The sequence below is a fragment of the Biomphalaria glabrata genome, chromosome 9, assembly GCF_947242115.1.
Source record: "Biomphalaria glabrata chromosome 9, xgBioGlab47.1, whole genome shotgun sequence".
NCBI classification, from domain to species: domain Eukaryota; kingdom Metazoa; phylum Mollusca; class Gastropoda; family Planorbidae; genus Biomphalaria; species Biomphalaria glabrata.
The window spans coordinates 33,928,831-33,953,953 of record NC_074719.1 but is presented as its reverse complement, the minus strand read 5'-3'; the positions used below and the strand labels follow the sequence as shown (position 1 = coordinate 33,953,953).

Here is a 25,123-nt window from a genome sequence, read left to right as displayed (position 1 = left end):
GTAGATTAGAAGAAATGTCTATAAATCAAATACGACCATAAACTAAAATATTATTTAACCTTGGTTAGGCCAATAATAGAATATGCATCCTCTGTTTGGGACCCCTCAACTCAAGAAAACATTAAGAAACTATAACAGACACAAAATAGAGCAGTGATAGTCATAACAAACGAATATTCACATTTGACTAGAGTAACACCTTTAGTAAAATCACTAAATTTAGAAAGCCTTCAGGATAGAAGACTTAACAGTAAAGTAGCAATTATACATAAAACACAGAACCATAATCTTCGAATACAAAACAAAATTAAATAAAATACTCAGAAAGACATAAAGATAAAGGCACATTCCTCGTTCTATATGCTAGTTGAGTTGAGCGTCAATGACTTTTAAGGCTTCACAGACTGCCATGGTCTCCGCATCAAAACTGCAAACACTACCACATGGTCCAAAGATTATGACTTTGTAAGAGCCAAGAAAGTCGATGTAGGCTCCATAGCCTGCTCTTCAAGAATCTATTGATGCCGACCCATCAAGTGTATGCAAAAATAGCACTGAGCTTGAAGGTATTAATGGTCTCCAGAGCTAGGATTTGAAGGTCGTTAGATGAACGACTTTGCTTAGTTGCAAATTTCAAGCGTATGTCTGGGGTCGTTGGCCGACACCAAGGGGAAAGGGATGAAAGCGTTAAATATTTTGTCGGTTGGTGGAGAGGCCAGCTTCATCAGATAGTCTAGTGGCATGATGCATAAAAGACTGCATCTGGATACGTCTTCTGCATCTCCAACCATCCACTAGGTTTCTAGCTGGGAGGTATTTATCCAGCCTTTTATACCGCTCATAGCAGGTCAGTACTGACCTTTCCCTCCTAAGGTTTAGTGGACCTATATTAGCCATTATTTCAGCCGCATTTACTGGACTTGTCCTAAAGGTTCCACAGACAAATCGTATTGCTTGTTGTTCAAGAGCAGTCCTAGAGCCATAAATTTGCACAGGTAGGCTGTAGTCTATCTGTGATCGGACTGCTCCTAAATACAGGGATAGGAGCATGTCTGCTCGGGCTCCCCATTTCGTGGATGCCAGCTTCCGCACAATGCAAAGTTTCACTGAGGCCTTTCTTACAACATACTGGATGTGATTCCTATTCTATTAACTTAGCTTATTCATATTGTAATATATTTGAAGTGTTAACTGCAAAACGACAGAGAATAATGATACTATTGAAATTAGAAATATCTGTTCGGAGCTATTTCGTTCGCGATATTTTAACGCCGCTATTTTGTCCACGTTCTTGTCGGCTCTATTTTGTCCGCAATATTTTGTCGGATCACCTTAATTAATAGCTACATAAAGAATTTATTCTATAAAATTAAATATTACACTTACCTGATATTTTTTTAAATCTTTTCACCTTCATTTCTTTCTCAATAGTTTGTACAGATTTGAATTGTTTATCTATCAAAGGAAATACATATTTTCACTCAAAAGAGATGTCGAAAAAGAAGAATTTTTAATTGTAATATTCTTTGTATATATATAGTGTAGTAAATCTAGGGCAAGCACTCAACGAAAGGAGGTAATAATAGACTATGCATTTATTTACAGGAATATAATACACAGTGTTTTTGAAGTAACGTCTATATTTCAAAACATAATATAATAGACATGCACTTCAGTTATCAATTCACAAGGAGTACTGTCTTAAATTCTACCAGTCTCAAGTGCTGCATCGGGTCCAGCAGAAATTGGTTCACCGTCGTTTATGTTACTCTCGCTGGTGAAAATAGAAGTATCGAAGTCTCCACTGGTTTCAGACCCTGTTGTAGGGTTTCTTGACATCTGCATTCCCTTCGTGAAGCGCCGCGTGTACAGTTCTTGTATGCAGAGAACAAAATTCGAGTTCCCCTTGTAGTTACTGACAGATTGACGAGGGCTTTAAGGTCCGAAGCGACAGGCTCAGTCGCATAGCAGACTTCTATTTCTTCTTAAGCCTCTTTCTGTGTATTTGTGTACTTATTGTTAAGATCGTCGCAAGTAATTGTTTTCATATTTCTTGTCTTGAAAGTCATAATGTAAGGCAGTTCTTTTTTTTTTTTTAATAGGTGCTGGTACTCAGTGATGTATTGCCTAACCTTTGACTACTAATAAATTCATACACGTTATAATATAAAAGGTGCCGGTACGCCGTACATGTGCGTACCGTTACAAAAAAAAAAAAAAAGCGCCGATGGTAGAATGTGTCATCATTGTCACTGACAGCACTGACACCACAAACGCCTTCTGTGTAACTACCAGTATAGCCACAGATTTAAATGAGTAACGGTTCGTTATTAAATACTGTGGAATTCGCTCTCTCTCAAAGGTTCGATCTGGCCTGCACGGTATCCACTAGTTTATCGATTTATTGATTTATCGAACTCCAAAATCTGAATCCACCTCCACAGGTAGGTATCGGCTTCTCCCCTTCATCAACTAGATCCTGTCGAAGACCTGCTTTCATCTTTTCTTTGGCCCAGACAATCTTCAGCTCTCTGACTCGGAGCTCCTCCTTCAACTGTTTGTAGCTCAGTTCGTGTGGCTTCCTCATCGTTGTCAATCTTTCCTTTCGTTGAGCTACCCAAATTCCACGTCCAGACAATTGTTACAAATCTAAGATAAGCACTGAACGATGTGTTTATTTACAGGTACATAATACTGTCACAGTCTTAGTTGACATTGCATGATCTTAAGTTCACGTCATGTTAAGAGTTTAAAAGACACGTGAAATTCCTGATGTAGAAAACAGGAAGTAGAGTGAATAGAGTTGACTTTGAGTTCAGTCAAGTCAAGTCAAGTCAGTAAGGTCTTGCTCCCGGTACAGGAAGGTTGGACGTTTCTTCCTGGACTGGTGTATATTTATCATGGGCGTAGCCAGGATTTTTTTTCGGGGAGGGTTTTGGGGGGGGGGGGGTCCCCCCGCGAAAAAAAAAAAATATATATGTGTGTGTGTGTGTACATAATTAATCTTTATTACATTCTGACCCTTTCGGAAGACGCTTATTGTTTATTGTAGACTCCCCGCCCTTGCTAGCAAGGGGGTCTGGGGGAGTTCTCAGTGCATTATCTTGCTATTAAAAAGTTTTATTTCAAAAACCTAATGTGCTATTCTTACTGACTTACCTAATGTGCTATTCTTACTGACTTAGACACCCTCGTGCCGTTCGGCGCATTTTCCGGCAAGCTGTTTCCGCAACTCTTATTTTGCGTAATTCATTTTGTCGGAAAACATGTCCCGCAAAACCTCATGCGACGCTCTGTCACAACCTTACTAAGGATTCGACTCCCAGTTCGGCATATGATTTCTTTGATTAGACCCAATCTCTATGACTGACTCCTAAAATCTGTCTTAGCCATCTTTGTTGAGACACATTTAATGATTTTCAATTTCGGCAGAAGACTATTCACATTTAATTAATGGAGCCCAAGCCACTGGTAGAAATTTGTAACCTTTCTTGACTAAGCTCTTGGAATTACATGCCTGTATTTCGCTTTAGATTTTATATGGAAAAGGAAAGTTTTTTCGTCAAATCATCTGTTGAGTGGTTTTAAACTAAAAAATCTCTGGGTTTTTTTTTGTTTTGTTTTTAATTCAAAACCCCATTTAGCTACGATCATAGAATTTGGTGACTGTAGTTTGCTTTAAAATAATATCGAAGAGAGAGGTTTTCAACTCTAAACGCTCTGTAGGGGAATTTTAAACTCAAAACCATCTGGAGGGGTTTTAAACTTTAAAGAAAAATCATCTGGAGGAGGGGGATTTAAACTCAAAACCCCTTTGGCTACGCTCATAGATTTTATAGTGTGTAATTTACTTTTTTTTTTTTATTGAAAACTCAAAGGCCCCTGGTAGAGGGATTTGTATCTCAAAACCCCCTGATAGGGGATTTAAAATCTCAAAGCCCCCTGGTAGGGGGATTTAAACTCAAAACCCCCTGGTAGAGGGTTTTTAACTCAAAACTGCCTCGGCTTTGCTGTGGTAAGTGATGATTTAGTATTAAAATCTCACCTAAAATAAACAAAATGAAAGCAAAAATCAGTCACTTAATTCCGTGGGGGGGGGGGGGGATTTCATTTCGGGGGGGGTTTGAACCCCAAGAACCCCCCCCCTGGCTACGCCCATGATATTTATGTATATAGCATGAAAGTCGATGGACTAGTCATTGTTGATTAATAATATTTGAGAGTTGATTTCATAATGTGCTTATTGGATATTAAGGTATTATTCGTATTTCAATGGATATCTATAGTTGAAGCTCCAGTGTCACTAGTAGTAATTGTTCTTATTGTTACCCGCTGAGATGCGGACGTGATTGATACTTTTGATACCGCTGTTATGCGGATAGGATTATTATTTCTTGACTTGTAGCACTAACAAGGAGTGCAGTATATTATTATTATGTTGTAAATAAACTTCATGTTGTCTGCTGAACGGACTTGAGTCAGTCGTATAGTGTTTGTCTCGTCACGTGTCTAGAGTACTTCAGGAAGTAAGAACCCAGTATTACACCATTCAATCAGTCTCTAATATTCAACGTTCATTGACAAATACACAGTGAGACATGGACTTGTATCAATTCACAAAGAGTCTTGTCTTTAGTACCACCAGTCCTGTCCCACCAAAATCTTAGTACAGACCACCTGTAACTACTCAATAGTATGGGTGTTCTAGAGTAGTATTAGGGCCTCTTCTGGCCATGTTAGAATGTTCTTTGCATCATCATTAAATATTATTCTCATCAGTTTTGTTGTTGCTTATTTATTCTATGATTACTATGTAATAGTATCACAACACATGTAGAATGATCAGAAAACACAACTCTGGCAGGCTCACATTTATTGAATAAAATAATAGTTTACAAGTAGGCACTCAGCCATCAATCCTAGCAATACATATTCCAAATTGAATACAGTCTACATCCATAGAAAATTATTACTTAGATCTACACAATTCTCAATACATTTAACTCAAACATGAGACACGTCTGTCTCTCAGTAGAACATGGCGTAAAACTTCTTACTGACCCTGCAGTTTCATATCATGTGACCAACAAAAATGGTACCCTGTGAGTATCAATGCGAAGTCCCTTATTTCCCGTGGAATTCTATTTTCTCGTGCTCTTCCCCAACAATAGCACAGTGTATCAAACAATGAGGTTACACCACCGACACACTTTCCAGTGTCGCTCAAGGTCCACAATACAGTTCACTGGTAGCACGAAGGATGGTTATAAGTCCCAGACAGCTCAGACTTCCATAACTTGCAGATTGCTTCAGTCGGATCTATAACAGTCCTTTTTTTCTAGTCTCCATTTGTCGTTTCTTCTTTTGTTGAACGGTGCACTAGTGCGCACCATCAGTGACGGGAGAGGGGTTTTAACAACAGTATAAATACAAAGTTAAAAGTTTTGTATATAAAAATATTTCAGAATTTATATAATATATAAATCAAACTAAACGAGTCAATAACTTACACTGATTTTCTTTTACCTCTACAACTTCTTTCTCAAGAATGTTTATATGTTCAAGAGCTTTGGCTAGGTGAAACAAAAAATTAAAAAAATAAAATGAATGATTATAATTGTATCTAACCCATCAAGCACTATCTATGTTCTATACCTTTCTTTCTTTTTTTTTAAATAGTACTCTGATGCTTGTTTTTAGATCCTAGATTTCAAGTGTTTTCATTTGCTTTACCATGGAAAGTTTTTTACTGTACACAACAATGCATAAAATTACAAATGAAGTAACTATTCAGCCCTTCCCGCACATCCCTTAAAAAAAAGAAATACATAAAAAAAATACATTATAGGATTATTTTGTTTAAAATAAAGCAACATACACATTAGTTTTGTTCATCTCAACAAAAAGGAATTATTAAAAAATTGTTTCTTGGCAATATTTTTATATTTTTAATTCCTTAGTTAAAACTAAAGAAGAAGGATAAAGAAATTATCAATTATAAGTTTTAATGTTAGAATTTTTTAAAATTCTAAGTTTTAAAATATGCAATAGTGTATAAGTGGTATTTAAATGATAAAATATGTGTTATTTCTCAGAATTGTATACAAGATAACAGAAGTTTTAAGAATATGCATGTAATTCAAGAGTCATTGAGAAAAAAAAGGAAAAGAAAGGAAACTTAATGATTTATAATTTAGAAAAAAATTCGTAGATATTAAAAAAAAAATAAACATAAAAGTCTGCAGCGGCTCTGATTTGAAAGATTACTGATGATAAGTTAACTAAAAACAAAGATTTTGAGATTTAAGCATAAGAGTCTATTTAAAATATAAACACGTTTTTACATTTTACATTTACATGTTAAATTTGTTGCTTTTCAGTACTTTTGTATCTAAAAAATATGCATCGTCGACATCGTTTATGAAAATCTTAATGATAAATTGGTTGAAATATATAGTTTTTTTTTAAGTTATCATTTCATAAATAGTTTTAAACAAAATCTAGGAAACCATCATGAAACCTAGCAAATTAGTTTAAAATGTTATAAATTAATTTGTGTTTTGTTTACATGTCAAGCAGCGGCAAAATGGATAAAGAAAAGTTGTTTCTTTATTTAATAATATTTGAAGAATTTAGAATTTAATACAAATCACTATGAGGAATTTATATTTTTTATGGATAAACATAATAGATATAGTAGAAAACAGAAGTGTCAGTTTATTGCTGTAAAATTTTACCTAAACATTCTTGTTTTTGTAAGAAGATTTCTGTTGTTTTATTGTTTTCTTGATAAGTTTGTTCAACTTCCTCTGTCCTTTTACTTAAAGCGTTGATCTAGAAATATATTTACGAAATTTAAAGCGCTGTATATAAAAGATAGAGAAAGAGATTGAAATAGAGAGAGACATTGACACACACAGAGAGAGAGAGAGAGAGAGAGAGAGAGAGAGAGAGGAGGGAAGAGAAAGAGAAATAGATAGTTAGATAGATAGTTAGATAGATAGATAGATAGATAGATAGATAGATAGATAGATAGATAGATAGATAGATAGATAGATAGATAGATAGATAGATAGATAGAGGGTATCACATTATAATAATAGATCTAAATATTGAACAACAACTCAAGAAATTAACAATGAGGGCTCCAAAAATCTACTAAATAAACAGCTACTACAGCACAATCGGGTTCAGATACACTGCTTAATACTACCTTACTAGTCTCTCGGCCTTTTTCTAGACTCGTACTGCTTCACTCTGGGACTAAATCGAAAGGGTTGATTTCAGTAAGGTCTAACAATACCGGATGGAAACGCTGTGTTAAAATGAATTTTGACGAATATTCTCGACTTTGACTGATACCGATCGTTAATGTAGTCGTTAGACCTGTGACAGAGCAACGAGCTGTCAGTCGAGACCAACAGTTATAGTAGGCCTGGCTGCAGAACTATTCGTATCGCTCTGAATCACTCCGTCATATAGATCGTATCTAGCGATAGATAACTTCTTGAAAGCGATCGAATCGATCGAATGACCATATCACGGGTAATGTTCACGTGTAATGCTCATACCAGTACTGTCCCTGATCGCATATATGGTTAACCCTAGCGTCAATACACAAATAAAAAAAAAGTCTAAGTGCCTGGGCATTAAGCTGCCAGTGGTAATCAAACTGCGGTAGGCGGACCCCAGGGATGCTCAAAAAGACTGAATGGGTTCGCAGAAAGATGACAATTGTATACATTAAAATAACTTCTACGCTAAAAGCCAGTTTATCTGATCGGATAATTTGAATAATAATCAATTCATTTTCACTAGTGTTTCAAACTGTTTAATATAACTATTAAGTATTATTCTATGACGACCTAAACTAAAGATTTGAAAACATTCTTCACTTGGATACTCCAACTGGGCATTGAACACCTTTGCTCATGTAAGATCCCAACCACAGATGATTCTTCTTCCTGTTCGTTCTCATTTTTATGTTGAAAAGTTTAAACAATTAGTCCTATATCTGCGATGAACTGCGCAATGGTTTCCAGATCTAGATCTGGCAGCTCTCCATATAGTCTTGGTTCTATTGCGTGTGTGTATGTGTGGGAAGGAATTCTGGACCACTGTCTTTTTCAGGTCTCTTGACAGAGTATCCAGTTTTAAAGAACATGGTATGCATTCTCTGTTGATGCTCCACAAAGGGAACAAATTGTCTCATTCTGATGTGTCGGGTTCTGAGACAAAATATTATATGCTGGTCATGTCGGGACAGCTTGTATTAGGCATGTTTTTTTTTGAACATTGTGTGAGAGCTGGTCAATTTCTCGTGTTTATTCAGCTTTATTACTTTTTTCCATTTTGGATTGTTTAGTCATTCTCCCAGCTTTGATCTATATTCCTTCCTTTTCATTCCCTTTTATTTCAATGTGCTCCGTTAGAGGAATGTTACATTGCGGTTGTTGTTAAAATTTACAAGAACTTTTTGGCGTCAGTCAAGAAGACAATCTGGCTGTTTGACATGCTTGAATGGTTTAATATTGTGGTAGATGCTAGCTGTAGTGCTCCTGTTTATGCTCTGTGGCTGTGCAAGCGATTCCCAGTGGCAATTGATCAATCACAGATGAATCCATACTAATGCATTAATTTACTTAGACTTAGGTCCTCCCGCGCCGTTCGGCGCATTGGGCGGCAAGCTGTCTCCACAAAGATCTGTCACTGGCAATGTCTGAAGCCTCCTCCCACCTGGTGTCCACTGTTCTGAGGTCCTCCATGAAGGTGTGTCGCCAAGTAATACGAGGACGTCCCTGTTTGCGCTTTCCTCGTTTTGGCTTTCATGTTATCGCAACTCTTGGTGTGCGTAATTCATTTTGACGTAGAACATGTCCCGCAAACCTCATGCGACGCTCAGTCACAACCTCACTAAGTGTTCGACTCCCAGTTCGGCATAGGATTTCCTTGTTTGAGACCCGATCTGTGTAACTGACTCCCAAAATCCGTCTCAGCCATCTCTGTTGAGCCACATTTAGTCTTTTCTCAATTTTGACAGATGACTTCCACGTCTCACATGCATATATTGCTGTTGGGATGACAAATGTGTTAAGTAGGTGTAATTTTGTTTCAAGTCCAATGGCTTGGCTAGTCCAAATAGGCTGCAGCCTTTGGAAAATGCTCCCTGCCTTTCCTATTCGGCACGCTACATTTGTTACATTTATAATATGCATTTATGTAGCCTTTTCACTTAGAAGTTGTGGCAAGGGGTCCCGGGTAAAACCAGTGTGAAAACCTCTGGTTGAGTGCTTAAATGTCTGGGGATTGATTTACAAACAGATTAAGTAGCTAGAATTAAGTGCAAGCATTATTAAGTACATTTGATATCAGTGAAATATGTAATAATTTTAGATGTAATATATATTTTGAAACCCACCTTTGTATCTTGTTTTTCTTCATTCTCTTTAAATTCTGTAGTCAAAGTTTGGCACTGAGTTTGTAGCTGTGACATAAAACTACTAGCTAAATGAAGTTCTTGTGTACAATTTTTACTAAAATCCACAAACTTTCCTTCTAAATCATGTGTAACCTTCAAAAGTTTTTCTTCAAGAAATTCATTGTTGGTTTCTTGATCTTTAAGCTTTCGTTTAAGCTTTTTAAATTGTTTACTTTGTGATGAGACATTTAAACTTAGGGTGTCATACTTGTCTTGCAAACTCTGATAATCTGAATACATAAAATAAATGTGTACGCAGTTGAGTACAAAATATGATTTAGTTTTATTAATAAAAAAAAAAATATATACTTGCAAATAAACATTCACATACATATTTATCTATAAACATTTAATGAACTGCAAATAGATAAACTATTTACCGAAACAACTGGATGATGAGGTGTTGAAAGGTATAGTTCTGTTTTCTTCAGCAGATGGTTCTGAAGACTGAGATGAATCTGCTAATTGTCCTATAGTAATTCCTTCAACAAATAAAAAAATGAACTATTTAAATAAATATCGATACATTTTCAACTTCTCTTTCTTTCTCTCTCTCTCAAATTGTCTTTCTCTTTCCCTGTCTGTCTGTTTCTATGTCTGTCTCTCTCTGTCTCTCTCTCTCTCTCTCTTTATATATATCCGGCTCTCTGCAAACTGCACCTTACACCACCAACCGAAAGAACTTGACAACTCAGGGCTCCAAATAACGTAATAGTTTAATGTCAATAAAATAACAGCCAATATTGTACAATTGGCAGCACGTAACACAAGAATGTACAAATATATCCCCTGTTAATAGCCGTGCCGTCGTCTCAACTCTTGCACTGGTCTCTCTGTCTCTTCTCGGATTTGTACTGAGCCGTCGTAACGAACTGTAGATCGGGAAGTTGTGACTGACTCGTCTCTGATACCTTCGCTCTTTATATAGGGTCCATACTGGCCTTCTAGAACCGGACAGAACGTCGCTCGACCATTGTGGGTGTCAGATGACTACAACCCTCGTGACGCTCCTGAGCTCTGTTCACGATGTCGATCCTTCCCGAACCATCATGTTGATACTCGTCTTGGCCGACCGTCGTAACTCGTCACGGTTGACCGCTCGTCTAGCGCTGGCCTGGGGCGATTTGCGACGGCTGACTACACACACACCACTACCCCCATCTGTGCCACCACCAGGTTTATAACAATATATATATATATATATATGTCTCTCTCTCTAGGGAATTGATAGAAGCCTATCTAAATAAAGTATTTTTACTTTCTTAACCACTTGATATTGTACAAATTTGGTTACAAGTATTTTTGTCCCTATAATTTTCTTTGAAAGGAATATGTAGTCTTAAAGTTGAATTATAGCAAAGGCGTGGCTATTAAGGAATTATAGAAATAATTTTTGTAGTGAGAATTTATACACGTCGTGACGTAATTGAAAAGCACTTCCTTTTATAATTAGAAATGCGTTATAATTGTATAGTCTAAACCAGGGGTGGGCAACCTTTTTCTATCGAGGCCGTATTTTAAAAAATTAGGAATGGCGGGCCGCATATATATTTATTTTTTTATTTATAAAATATGTACTTACAAATTAGAAAATACGCGAGCTTTTTTTTTTAAATTTACACGTATACTGTATTATACATTTGCATTTATTTTTTTTTAAACAATCCCAATAAAGGAATTACAACAAGAGTTGGCAGATTCTGATCCAATTTTACGAATTTATTTTATTTTGTTATTAGTTTTTACATCACAACATTTCACCTTGTACAGTTGTACTGTACTTAAAGTTAAGTATTGGAATTTTACACTCGTGCATAATGTTTCGGAACTGTGGAACTAGCTTACTAGTTGTTATCATTGTGAATGCTGTCAAATTAGTCAGTCAGCATTGACTTGTTCTTACACTTGTTTCTTTTAAATGAATTAATAGACGACTTAAAATTTTCTTTCAAATTCCACAATCAAGGAATCCAAATAAGTCTTGTACTTTTCAACCATTTCACTATAAATAGTTTCAATTTTTAGCAAAAGAAAATGACAAAACCTGTTTTCACTTGCGTACCTGGAGAAATAGGAAAGCTTTGTTTGAAAAGATTTAACATGCACATACATTTCAAACAAGCTATTAAATACTTACGATGAAAAACATCACGTCTATCTTGCACTCTTCATTAGAAATATTACTAACAATGTCCATGGCCTTCGAGGAATATAACAATTTTTCACTTGAGATCCCATATTCTTCTCAATACCTTGCCCATGCTAAGCCATTGGATCTTACTGTGGTACCGAACATCGGAAAATTTTGTTTCCTAATCTGCTTGAGACTGTCACTGGTTAATCTCTGATAAGTTTCATCACTAGGATAATTGAGTTATGTTTGATAATCAATGCAGCTTTGACAAAAATTCTGGCTTAGAGGTTATGGTTATTTGTTTTTTTAATTTATTAAAAAAAATGTTTTCCTCAGTCAGAGCACGAGCTCCATCCGTTGTTACATTCGCCATCTTGATCCAACACTTTCAACACAGTTCTTCATAGCCTGAGTTTGTGTCTTTGACTGAATGTTTCAAAATATGATATTTGGATGTGTCCGCGGGCCGCATAATACACTGTGGTTGTCCACATGTGGCCCGCGGACTGTAATTTGCCCACCCCTGGTCATAACTAATGGACTGAGTCTTCATGCTTTTCAATATGTTATAAAAGAATGCAGTAAGAATATCGTTAATGCGCAATAGAACGAGTACAATTATTTTTGCTTAGCAAATAGCTTATATTAAATGTAATTGTATCAATTAGTTTGAATCAATGGTGTTATTAAAATAGTAATAGATCTAGCTAGACTAACAATAATTAATCTGTGCGATTATAAATATTTTGAAACATTTTATTTATTTATTTATTTGTTTTGTGGAATTTCATGATTTTAGCTTTCTATGATCCAATAATTTGACCCAAGATTGGATGTGAGAGAAATGACGTATTCAACTTTTATTCCAGACAGACAGACTAAATGTGTTTTGTAATTAAATAAATTGAAATCTTTCATTTAAAATTTCGTTTATTTTCTAATTAATTATAACCGAAAAAGTGTAGTACACAAAATATAATTACAGAATTAGATTGTTTCGTGATTGACGAAAAACCTTCGTTAATGTTTTTAAGAATGTAAATACAAGACGCATAGTAGATATTTACATTATAAGAAGGATTCATTAAAAAAAACGTTTATTTATTTTAAATAAATTTAAATATTCAGAAAACTAAAAAAATGATTATTGATTTTAGGAAAAACAAAGACCATATTACAGAAATTCAGATAAATAAGCAAACCATAAAACAAATAGAAGAATATAAATATCTAGGTACAACTATCAACAATAAACTAAAATGGAATGAACACTGTCAAAACATGTATAAGAAAATTCACCAGTGACTCTTCTATCTCAGAAAGCTAAGAAAATTTAACATACACAAAACAATAATCAAACTTTTCTACACAGCAACTATTAACAGTCTAATCAACTTTGCCATCACCTGCTGGTATGGTAATACTTCACTGGCACAAAGACATAGACTAAATAGACTAATTAAAAAAGCATCGTATATCACTCAAATACAGCTACCATCTCTTGAAGAGCTTTTCCAAGAAAGATGCATTTTCAAAACACTCACGATTCTTAAAGACAACCTGCACCCATTAAACTACTGTTACATAAGACCTGAACGAAGTGGTCGTCTCCTTTCCATTAGGACTAAAACAGAAAGATTTAAAAACTCCTTTATCCCACTATCGATCAGAGTGTTACAAGATCAGCTGTCATCATCGAGAAGTACATAGAAGTCAAACTCATAAAGCGCTGGTTGTGTATGTGTATGTGTATCGTGAATTTTGTTCGAATTCTTCATCCATATTGTTTTTGTAAAGTAGTTACGCTGAGGTTGTCAACTGTAGTCAAACTGAATTTCCATTTGTTTGAATCAATAAAATTATCTTATCTTATTTTAATGAATTATGGGGGATTGCCTCATATTTGGGCTTATAAAATGTAAGTACCCATGCTTTAGGTATAAAAAGATGTTGACTTTAGAGACGCGTTTCACCATTGCGAACATCATGAGACCACTGCTGCGTCACTGAATGCAAATATTAACATAATGCGCGTGATGCTTCAAGTATTTAAATATAGTTCGTCATAATTTGCAGTTCGTCCAACAATCTAATTTGTACACATCTTTTTCTAAGTTTTATTCTTAAGAAAATCGTGAAAAATCAAAACTTTAAAACTGGAATTTTGATTAGCTCTGAAAAATCTTTGATCATATAGAAATAATTGTTTTAAATTATTATTATATTGAAATTCATTTAATTCGAGCCTCAGGTCTGGTTTCACCTCTTAACTTTCCACATTGATAGGCCTACTGAAAATATCTAAATCTATTTTTAAAAGCCTTGAAATATTAAAATCTATTTGAAATTGGTGCATAAAGGTAATCTAATTAAAATAATTCACATCTTCAATCACGATGGTCTGTGCATTTAAGCTAGCTAGCTGAGTGGAAAATAGAAGAAATGATTGTTTGAAATCGTGATGCAATATCAGATATTGTCAATAAATTGACTTAGTCCACGTATCTTATTATACAATTATTTGTTTTTTAATTACTCTTTCAGACCTTACGGTGTATGGGGTTGATATTGTTAAGGTCACCTGTTTCTGCGGGACACGGTTAACGAGGGTGTAATGTGGCCAGCACAACGAACAACCGCCTTTACTTTTCTCCAACTAATGTCAGGTACCCTTTAAAGCAGGGAGGACTAAGAAGAGCACAAAAGATCCCGAAAGTAAAAACCCCAGTCTTCACCAGGATTCGAACCCGGGACCTCCATTTAGGAAGCCAAACGCTTTGCCTCTCTACCACTGTGCCTCCAAATGGTTTTAAGCGCAGATAAAATCTTTGAAAATGACAAATACTAAAGCTATACCAAATCTTTAATAATTCAATTATGATTTCCGCTGATTCCTCAGATCAGTTGTTTTTTTTTCAGGAAAGAAACACCGTTTCGGATATAATTAAGAATTACTTAAATTGTCTGTAAACCCATGGAAGCGAAATTTATTTTAAAAGTTTTCATTTTAACTAGGACAGACTTTATATTAAAGACAGTTTTGCAGTGTAGAAAAACAACTTTTATTGTGCACATATAGATTTCATTCTAGATGTTGAAGTTTTTCGAGAAAAAAAAACCAGCATTTTCTTTATCCGTACATAGAACGTCCAAAATGTAATCATTCACCTCAATAAGTTGTTGTTTTTTATGCATAACTTTTCGCAATATAGTAAGTTACAATACGAAATGAATGTGTAGTAGCTTTTTGAGAACTATCAACTTTTAAGCAAATATTTTCATCTTGAGTTCTTCGGCTGTTTATTTTCTTTTGTAAGTGGTTATGAATATAGTAAGAGTATTATGTTTAGAATTTAAGGGAGAGGAAATATTATAGTCCTCGTAAATGGCTACGATCTTAGGGGACTAAGCGATATGCCTTGATTAGTTATGAAATAAATGGTATTTTAACGTCTACTCATCTAAAAAAAATAACGCACACAAAAGAAAACAAGAAATTCTGATTCAAATTTATGTTTTTTATTTCAACATTTTAGGGTTTAAATTCTTTTACGAGTTGCTTGTTTGAATAACATTTTACGTACATCGATGCCCAGTTTAGCACATTGTAATCAGCAGATCAAAGTAATTGTGACTAGTGACTCAGTGCTACAACAATTATCTAACTTTTATTTAGAACTAGAATTGAAACATTGCGAGTGAAAGTACATTTTACAGGAAAGAAAATTGTACTTACCAGCAGTGGTAAAATAGTTTCGTAATATTTCTGAGAACTTGTCCCTTATATATTCTTTTATTTCCGTGTAACTCAAATTCTCTTTTTCTTCTATCCACAATGTACATTTATTCTTTGTCTAAATTCAAATAATAATTAACAATAAAAATATAATTGGACAAAGATATCTGCATAAGCTGGTATGATAACTACGATTTAAGGAAAGTTTTGTTGTTTAAATTAGCATTGCGATCTGAATGTATCAATTTGTGAGTGTTATATTGATCGTACAATAAGTAAAGTACCAATTTTAGACACGATCCATGTGTCAGACAATGTAATTGTCATCTTTATGTAGGAAACCAGGGTTATCGAGGGTGTCTCATGGTCAGTGAATAAACTAGTGGAGAGAGGTAGGGCATAATATCGTGATTGACAGCACACGTAGGCTGACCAGTGAAGGGTTAACTGTACTTTATATCATGGTCACAAAAGCCTGGTAAAAAAAGTTTGCGAAAAAGATAACTGACAGATTCTTTCAGAAAAAGTAGTAATTTGCATATGCATAAGTGTAGTAACGGCGAAAAATGTTCTAGAATCTTCTTGTTACGGTAATATTTACAGAGCATACAGGTTAATCAGAGTTAGTTGTTTACTAGTCATTGTAAAAGCTAGAGTTAGTTGGTCGCTAATCACTATACACTAGAATACTCTAGAGTTAGTTGGTCGCTAGTCATTATACACTAGAGTTAGTTGGTCGCTAGTCATTATACACTAGAGTTAGTTGGTCGCTAGTCATTATACACTAGAGTTAGTTGGTCGCTAGTCATTATACACTAGAGTTAGTTGGTCGCTAGTCATTATACACTAGAGTTAGTTGGTCGCTAGTCATTATACACTAGAGTTAGTTGGTCGACAATCATTGTAAACTAGAGTTAGTTGGTCGACAATCATTGTAAACTAGAGTTAGTTGGTCGACAATCATTGTAAACTAGAGGTAGTTGGTCGACAATCATTGTAAACTAGAGGTAGTTGGTCGACAATCATTGTAAACTAGAGTTAGTTGGTCGACAATCATTGTAAACTAGAGTTAGTTGGTCGACAATCATTGTAAACTAGAGTTAGTTGGTCGACAATCATTGTAAACTAGAGGTAGTTGGTCGACAATCATTGTAAACTAGAGTTAGTTGGTCGACAATCATTGTAAACTAGAGGTAGTTGGTCGACAATCATTGTAAACTAGAGTTAGTTGGTCGACAATCATTGTAAACTAGAGTTAGTTGGTCGACAATCATTGTAAACTAGAGGTAGTTGGTCGACAATCATTGTAAACTAGAGGTAGTTGGTCGACAATCATTGTAAACTAGAGTTAGTTGGTCGACAATCATTGTAAACTAGAGTTAGTTGGTCGACAATCATTGTAAACTAGAGGTAGTTGGTCGACAATCATTGTAAACAAGAGTTAGTTGGTCGACAATCATTGTAAACTAAAGTTAGTTGGTCGATAGTAATTGTATAAGGTTGGTTAGTCTTTCATCATTATTATTGTCTTGCACTGTGTCACTTCATTGTATGTTGGTAATGTTTGACCCGGGCTCGCTGCCCAACCTCACCGTGGCTCCCGGGTGGAAACGGTCGTGAGAGGGGACGACTAGGACAAATGGGTGGCGAAACAAAGCTCTCGTGGGAGTGCCTGAGAGGGTGCGAGAGCTCCCACAGCGATCCATCAACGTCCAGGCGCAGTCTCTCAGGGGCTGTTACATAAATGGCGTGTTCCGCACGGTTAGCCTGGTAGATTAAAGAAAAATGACGGGGGACCCGGTGTACGCGGCCTTCAGCCGTTTCTCTAGCCCGCGAGTCCGGAGTGTCCGTGCCACTGGAAGCGAACGCAAAACTAAACTTTGAGTTTAACCCCCAGTCTTCCCCTCCCGTCAAACAGAAGGTGACTGCAAGGTGTACAACTGTTCATTCAGGTAGGTAGAAGGGAGCTCTTGTCACTTTTGCTGGCTTTAGGATTCTAAGGGCGTTGCACAACTCTAAATGACAATTTCTAAAGTTAATGTTTCATTTATATTAAAGGCACCTACAAATCCACTTATGTCAGATAAACGTGGAGACAATACACTAAAGCGCTCTCTACAAATAAAATCGTTACGTTCAGCACAACGACTGGCGCAATTCAATTTATTAAAAAAATGTCTGTTTTAATATTTCTTAACTAGCATTCAAAATATTGACTTAAGGGTTCCTATTGTGAGCTTGCGCTCCCAGAGCTAGTTTTATATGCAATTTTAGCTATTTTTTAAATGTATTTTTGTTGTATAGGTTAGAGCTATTTTTATATATTTTATTTTTATAGGTTATTGTCACATTTTATAATTGTACTTCCGCATATTTATATAGGTTAGTGCGGGATAGTATAAAAGGAATGTACTACACGCTGTCTTAAAACAGTTGAGTGTACATTTGACCAGTGGTCAGTACCATATCTGTCTGTGTGACAGCTGAAGATCTTTGTGGTCTGTCGTCTAATTATATTTTTATTCTGTACCTGGGACGGCCTGTAAGTTTGTAACTATTTATTTTTTTACTAGATCTATATCACACTATGTGTATGGTAGTTATTTTATTTTCTACTTGGACTATTTGTCATAATAGTTGGCAACATGCTGTATTGAAGATGGCGGCGTCCATCAGTCCTAATAGAATATAATATAGTTTTGCATTTATGTATTGCAGGCTATTGTTACTGCTTTTAGCTGCTGCAATTACTCTGCTGAAATAGCTGCTACTTATAACTGCTGTTGTAGATCTATTCTAATTCTAAGGAATCTAGATCTAGTGTTATTTTCTAATTTTGTTTCTGCTATAAACAGCTATTGATAGATCTAGTATTGTTATTGTTGCTGTAGATCTAGACTAGTGTTATTTTGTTTTTGTAGTGTAGCCTTAGATTAGTGGCTTAGTAAACTTAGTTATAAGTTATATATTATGTTCTTGTTTCAGTGTTAGTGCTATGAGTGTAATAGTAGAATATCGTAGATCTAGACTAGTTTATTGTTGTTTGTTTGTCGATCTAGGTCTAGGGTAGTAGTTGTAGTGATTTAGTTAGATAGTTGGTTTGGTTAGTTTGTTAGTGTTTGTAGTGGTGTAGATTTAGAGGGTTTTAGTTAGTTGATGGGTTCAGTAGTAGTGATTAGTCAAGTTAGTGTATATATTATATTTTATTATTGATTTATTTTTTTATGTAAATAAAGTATCTCTTTGTTTTATTTAATTTGAAGTAAAATTTCGTTATTGCTTCTTCTTAGTTAGTTAGTATAGTTTAGTATGTCTGGTTACTTAGGCGACTCTAGCCCCTTGGTCACCATACCGAGGTGCACAGATTGAGCCCACCCAGTAGCGCAAACATCTGCCTACTGTTGGTAAATTTTAATGTTGAGCAGTAAGAATAGGTCCTCTCCCACTCGCGCCTGCCTGACCTGCTCACACTATGCTAAAAGATTAATTACTTGTATCTCACATTAGCTAACTTTTTTATGACTAAAAATAGTTAAATCTACCAAAACAAAACTTTAATAGATATTCATTTTTTTTAAATATATTATTTACGTAACTCATTCTATAACTTTCGAAGTAAAATAATGCAATTACTAAAAAAAAAAAAGAATAAACAAATATAAATATATGTCAAAATATCTAAATGCAAATATCTATTTTAAAAAAGTTGTATTGACAATCTAAAACGAAAGTTTGTAATGACAATAGTTACATAACAAATGATAAACTATATTTTTTAATCATAGGACCTAAGTTCGTTTTTATTTACTTACTGAGTCAATATCTTCTAATACTTTTTGTAACAGTTCCTTTATTTGTTCTATTTTTTGTACTTTCAAAACGATGTCTGCCACCTCTAAGTAACACTTCATCTGGAGACCAGTTATCAAGGAGACATTGTAAAACAAATTCATCTAATGTTAGTATAAAGTTGTTAACATTTCTAATATTATTCTTATAATATTTACTATTTCAATTTAAAAAGAAATTAGACATGTTATAATAATTAGTAAGGATAAAATGAACATATTACAACAGCACGCATTGAGTTGTCCCTCACTACCTCGTGAGATGAAAAGAGGCTGAGAAACCTTGGAGAAGAACTCATGTTGAAATGATGATGTCGTGAAAAAAACTCAATGGTAGATGCCTTTCTTTTCTCTTCATAATTGGATAATTTTCGCGAGCACAAAGTAGCCACTTTTCGTTTTACTATCAGTTCAATCCATATTCAATCATTCTAATGTAAAAATGACTAGATCTTCAAATTGTTCAGTATTTATTATTTATCTTAATGGAAGACCTTTTAACATAAACATACTAACTTGCATATTTATTTTAGACTACAATTATATATGAGAGAGTAAGACAGAGAGAGAGAGAGAAAGAGAGAGAGAGAGAAAAAAAAAGATAGATAGATAGATAGATAGATAGATAGATAGATAGATAGATAGATAATTGATTATTAAATAACCTTACATTAAAAAGATGGACGTATCTCTAGCGACTAATAACGACACCAGTTGATCATATTTGCTTTGCCTCACAAAGCATTGAAACTACTCCAAAAGACTCCAGTAAATAATATTCAGGCCCTTTAGAAATGGTTTTTTGAGTCAGTCGGGCTTACATATATTCTGGCCTTTTAAATAATCTTTATGAAATCTATACTATAAATTAGAAAGTAAAGCGTATGTATAAATGTATGTATGTATGTGACGAATAGAAATCAAAACCGCTTGACAAATCTTGATAAAACTTAACAGTAATGTTCCTTGGGTACTAACTTAGACCGTAATGTATGTTTTGTAGCCCTAAAACAAACTTAAGACCCTCAAAAAAAATAAAGTTGTCCGACTCTATAAAGCTATAGTATTTACGGATCTAGGCCATGGTTAACAATGTTGACATGAGAAAAGATCGAAAGGATTTAGACCTAGATCTAATTTTAAGAAATACACTTTGCACAGATAGTTTTTTACTTTGACACATGAAAATACAAAAGAAGGTCCATTGATTTCATTATATAATAAAAAAAACCTTCAAATTTGTGTTTCAAAACCATTTTTTTACATAAATTAGTTCCTTATATCTGTGACTACAGATTTCCTGACGAACATTCTTTTATTTGACAATACCGTAATGTTACACATCTTTCCATGCCTAGGTCTAAAACTCTAATATGCTATAACTTGTCTTCGCACCGATAATTTTATACTTTTAACACATGAACATACTAATTATAGTCCATTTATTTCATATTTTGATCAAAAAAATTCAAATTTGGTTTTCTAAAGCATTTTTAATACATTCGTTTACGAAAGCTGCGAAGCCATGTTGATATAGGCATATATTCATTCATAAATCGCGTAATAAAAATTATTTTATTTAATTGTGTACTTTATAATCCCATTCATTTAACAAATCGGGTAAACCCTTTTTTAAATCGCTCTTTTCGTTTTTAATAGATATGTATGTATCGGCTTCGGGTAAACCCATTTTCGCAAAACTAATTTTATTTTCATAGCGAAAGAGAAAAAAACTTGAAAGGATCATTAGCTAAGTTTAACATACATCTAAACCCAATCCACTACATTAATAAACACAAACTTAGACCCGCAGGCCGCGGGTAATGTCAGGCTAGTATGTCTATAAGAATGCTAGAGCAGTTGTTTCTACTTTATTGAATAAAATAAAATGATGTAAATTTCAGTTAGATTTATATCATAGACCAGTGATGCCAGATCCGGCCAGAGACTTGCTTTCATCCGGCCCACCGAAATATTTGTACAAAGTGTAGAAAATCCTCTATCCAAAATAAAAATTTAAAAATGTATCTTTACATACATTAGGGCCCTCAATTTTCCTATAATTAATTTGTACGGATCTTTAATTTTTGTGGATCATTAAATAAGCTAACATATTTGATTAGTAAAGAAAGTATGAATGTTTTAAACAAGAAAAATATATAACGGCATTATAAAACAAATATGGCGGCATTCTTGATTTAAGCGCAAATAAAATGACGCCTGCAGATTGGATGATCCATAGAAATAATTATTTAAAAGAGAAAAGAAAATGAGTTGCTTTTAAAGCTAGCTACAAAGTTGCTCATATTTTAAGTACAGAAATTAAGCTATTTTCTGGCGCGTTAAAAAAATATAAGCTTCAAATATTCAATTCACTAATGTAAGTACTAGCTACAATGCTTCTAATCATATAATTTCATAGTCAATTTCAATTTGTTTTATCGTACCTTTTCGCTCATGTGGCCTGCGACACGAGTATCAGAAATGAAAATTTCCTGCAGGTCGAATTAGATGGGCATCACTGTCATAGAACAACAAATTAACTATAAGCTATTCTCTTAGACTTTGTCACAAACAAAAACTGCAACTTACTTTCTTTAAGTAGTCTTGAAATGGATTTTGACATTTATTTTGAAATCTCCACAAATAAGATCGGGCATTTCCTATTTCTCTAGGAAACTATACATTTCACGTTAGAAGCATAGAACTATATAAACCTTTAAAACAATATATTGAAGGATATGAAAGATGATGCACTTCTAACGAAAGTCGTTTTGTCCCGCACAAATTTAGGCCCCTTTAATTTGCAAGCAATACTTTAAAAAAAGGGTTAATTAAGAAAAACATATAAAAAAAAATACATAAAAAAAACAAAAAAAACTTTATTTTACAACTTTACATTCAATTAAATATATAAAAAAGAAAATATAAATACATAAAATTATGATTATAAAAAGAGTTTGTGTTATCACATAAACTCAGAGGTGGCATAGTCTGATCCATTTCGGATCCGCCTATTGACAAGGAATATTCAGGACGTGATTTTGTTTTGATTGTCAAAAGTAATAATGTTTTCAAAATTGTATTACTTTAAACGATCAAAAAAAAAACAATTATGGCTTGAATATCATTCTGGTCCATGGACGTAGACCGGGGGGTTGGGGTTCAACCCCCCCCCCCCAGAAATGAGATCCCCCCCTCAAGGGGGGGGGAGCAATTTAGCTTTAATTTTATTTTTTAGGTAAGATTTTAATACTAAACCATCACTTGCCCCAGCACAACCAAGGCCTACCAAGAGGTTTTGAGTTTAAACCCCCTTACTAGGGGGGTTCGAGTTTAAAACCCCCTACCAGCGGGGTTTGGGTCTAATAGCCCCTACCAGGTTTTTTTTCAGTTAAATCCCCCTCTTCTATAAAACAAAACAAAAAAAATGCAAACGACAATCCCCGAATTCCAAGTGCACAGAAGATTTTGATTTTAAAACCCCTTCAAAATTTACGATAAACTCCCTCTTCAATATAAAAAATTACAAATTACACAATCAAAAGTCTATGAGCGTAGCCAAAGGGGTTTTGGGTTTACCCTCCCCTCCTCTTCAGTAGGGTTTGAAGCTAAAAAAAAACCTCTTCAATATAAAAAAAGCAAATTACGCACTCAAAATGTTATGAGCGTAGCTAAATGGGTTTTGACTCAGTTTTGAGTTTAAACCCCCTTCAGCGGGGTTTAAAGGTAAAAATAATCAATCGGTTGTGTCACAACAGATGGTGGAATTCTTCAACATCGACACTGATATGAGATTAGAGTTTATCTTATCCATATTTCTCTTTCTTGTAGCCATCGACGATGCCATAGAAATACATTCAACAGGCTGCATTTACGTTCTTATGGCGTAAACAGAACCGAGATGAATTTCGCAGTTCACATAATATTACTTTGAAGTACAATAAAAGGTATACACGAGATGACGGATAAAGAAGCCATCAAAGTTATGCATACTGGGTGCAGGTTACCAGTACCCGATCAACATTGGTCATAGAGATCTTAAACAAATAGAAAAGTTAACCTATTTAGGCAGTGTTATCTCAAGCGATGGAGATGCATATCACGGTGTGTCATGTCGGGTTGGAAACAGGAGCCATCTTTCAAAAAGTACGGTCTATCTGAACAAACAAATCTATTAGCCTATAGATCTAAGCTCATCTACTCAATACAGTCCAAACGGCCATCTACGCTTCGAGACTTGGAATTTTGAAAAGTGCTGAGCATTGATGGCTGAGAATGATCCTAGGAATAACATTCCGATATAATGTAACCAAGATTTAATCTTCACGCACAGGCATTCGCCGTCTAAGGGAAGAGGCGACTGAACGTCAATTAACATTTGTGAGACATATCTTTAGACAAGACGATACACGTTTACCAAAGTCAGACTTAACCTGAAAGCCCATAAGAGGAACGAAAAAATATGGCCGTCCATCTCTAACATGGCGCCACACCTTTATAGAAGTCATGAATTTCTTGGGCACCAGCTTTGAAGTTGCTGTGAAAGTCGCCTTAGACTGACTTCTGTGGAGAGAGCTTGCAGCCCTATGCGTTGAATGGCGCTCGAGAGTTTAAGTCTATGTGTTGTTCAACATTGAAAAAAAAAAAAAAGAAATGTTACGTTCGCCACACAAATGTCAGAATAGATGTTTGGAGGAGCGCCTCAAGCTCACTCAGAGTTGTCCGGGGCGAAGCATCATTTGGTGGGTCTCAAAGCTTCTCGTAATAGTTTAGATATGACCTAAAGGTTGTAGTATTGGCATCACATGTCTAGAGTTTACATATGCCAATATAATTAAATCATTATATAATTGTTATTAAATATTTTCAAAAGCATAACATAGGTGTCGTGAAATGCTTGTGAGTTTCATGTTTACTTAGATTTTTAGCTCAAATAATATTTACTAAATTGCCTTCAATAACAGTTCTAAAAGGTGATATATATATATTTATATCTATACCATAAAGTAGAATGTGAGGTGTATGTATGTATGTGACTTATAGACATCAAAACCAATCTTGACCAATCTTGATAAAACTATGCAGGAATGTTCGTTGGGTACTAACTTAGACCGTAGTGTATGTATTGTAGCCCTAAAACAAACTTAAGACCCTCAAAGAAAAAAAAAGTTGTCCGACTCTATAAAGCTATAGTATTTACGGATCTAGGCCATGGTTAACAATGTTGACATGAGAAAAGATCGAAAGGATTTAGACCTAGATCTAATTTTAAGAAATACACTTTGCGCAGATAGTTTTTTACATTGACACATGAAAATACAAAAGAAGATCCATTGCTTTTATTATATAATAAAATTACCCTTCAATTTTGTGTTTCAAAAGCATTTTTTACATAAATTAGTTCCTGATATCTGTGACTACAGATTTCCTGGCGAACATTCTTTCATTAGACAATACCGTAGCGTAATGAATCGCGTAAAAAAAAATTAATTCGTTCAATTGTTTGCTTTATAATCCCATCCTTAGATCTAAAACTCTAATTCAAATATAAGATGATAAAACTTTTCTTCGCACAGATAATTTTATACTTTAACACATGAACATACTAATTATAGTCCATTCATTTCATATTTTACTTCAGTGTTTACCAAAAACGAGAAGATCCCTCTAACAAAATATTTCACTTTCTATTATTCTCTATCTTGAACCCCCATCTTGTTTGTTGTAGCTTGTTGATCGTAATTTCTGCGACACATTTTTCACTCGATTTGGAAAGACCCACTTTATAACTCGTCCACTACACATGCATGCACACTTGCTACTTTCTAGTATCAATTTTACTTATTACCCCCCCCCCGCCCCTCCTCGCCCATAGCAAAGAAATATTTTTTCGTAAATTCTAATATTTTTTTTCAGCTGCTCAT

The 25,123-nt window shown here is 34.6% G+C and overlaps 1 protein-coding gene across 3 annotated transcripts in view; it reads right to left on the bottom strand.

Annotated features, from left to right (window-relative positions):
- Positions 1 to 21,893, bottom strand: part of LOC129928240 (uncharacterized) — a 28,171-nt gene extending 6,278 nt beyond the window's left edge. Inside the window, exons 1-8 of one of the 3 annotated variants that reach the window (XM_056041653.1) lie at positions 21,789 to 21,893; positions 19,161 to 19,259; positions 15,349 to 15,466; positions 9,859 to 9,960; positions 9,419 to 9,708; positions 6,738 to 6,834; positions 5,511 to 5,573; positions 1,387 to 1,455 (exon numbers count right to left, since the gene is read on the bottom strand). In XM_056041653.1, coding sequence (XP_055897628.1) covers positions 1,387 to 1,455; positions 5,511 to 5,573; positions 6,738 to 6,834; positions 9,419 to 9,708; positions 9,859 to 9,960; positions 15,349 to 15,466; positions 19,161 to 19,259 — 838 coding nt within the window. In that variant the 5' untranslated portion in view covers positions 21,789 to 21,893. Of the gene's footprint in view, positions 1 to 1,386; positions 1,456 to 5,510; positions 5,574 to 6,737; positions 6,835 to 9,418; positions 9,709 to 9,858; positions 9,961 to 15,348; positions 15,467 to 19,160; positions 19,260 to 19,866; positions 20,372 to 21,643 lie in introns of those variants that run through there. The other 2 variants (XM_056041652.1, XM_056041654.1) reach the window with 2 other exon arrangements.
- Between the last annotated feature and the right edge of the window lie 3,230 nt (positions 21,894 to 25,123).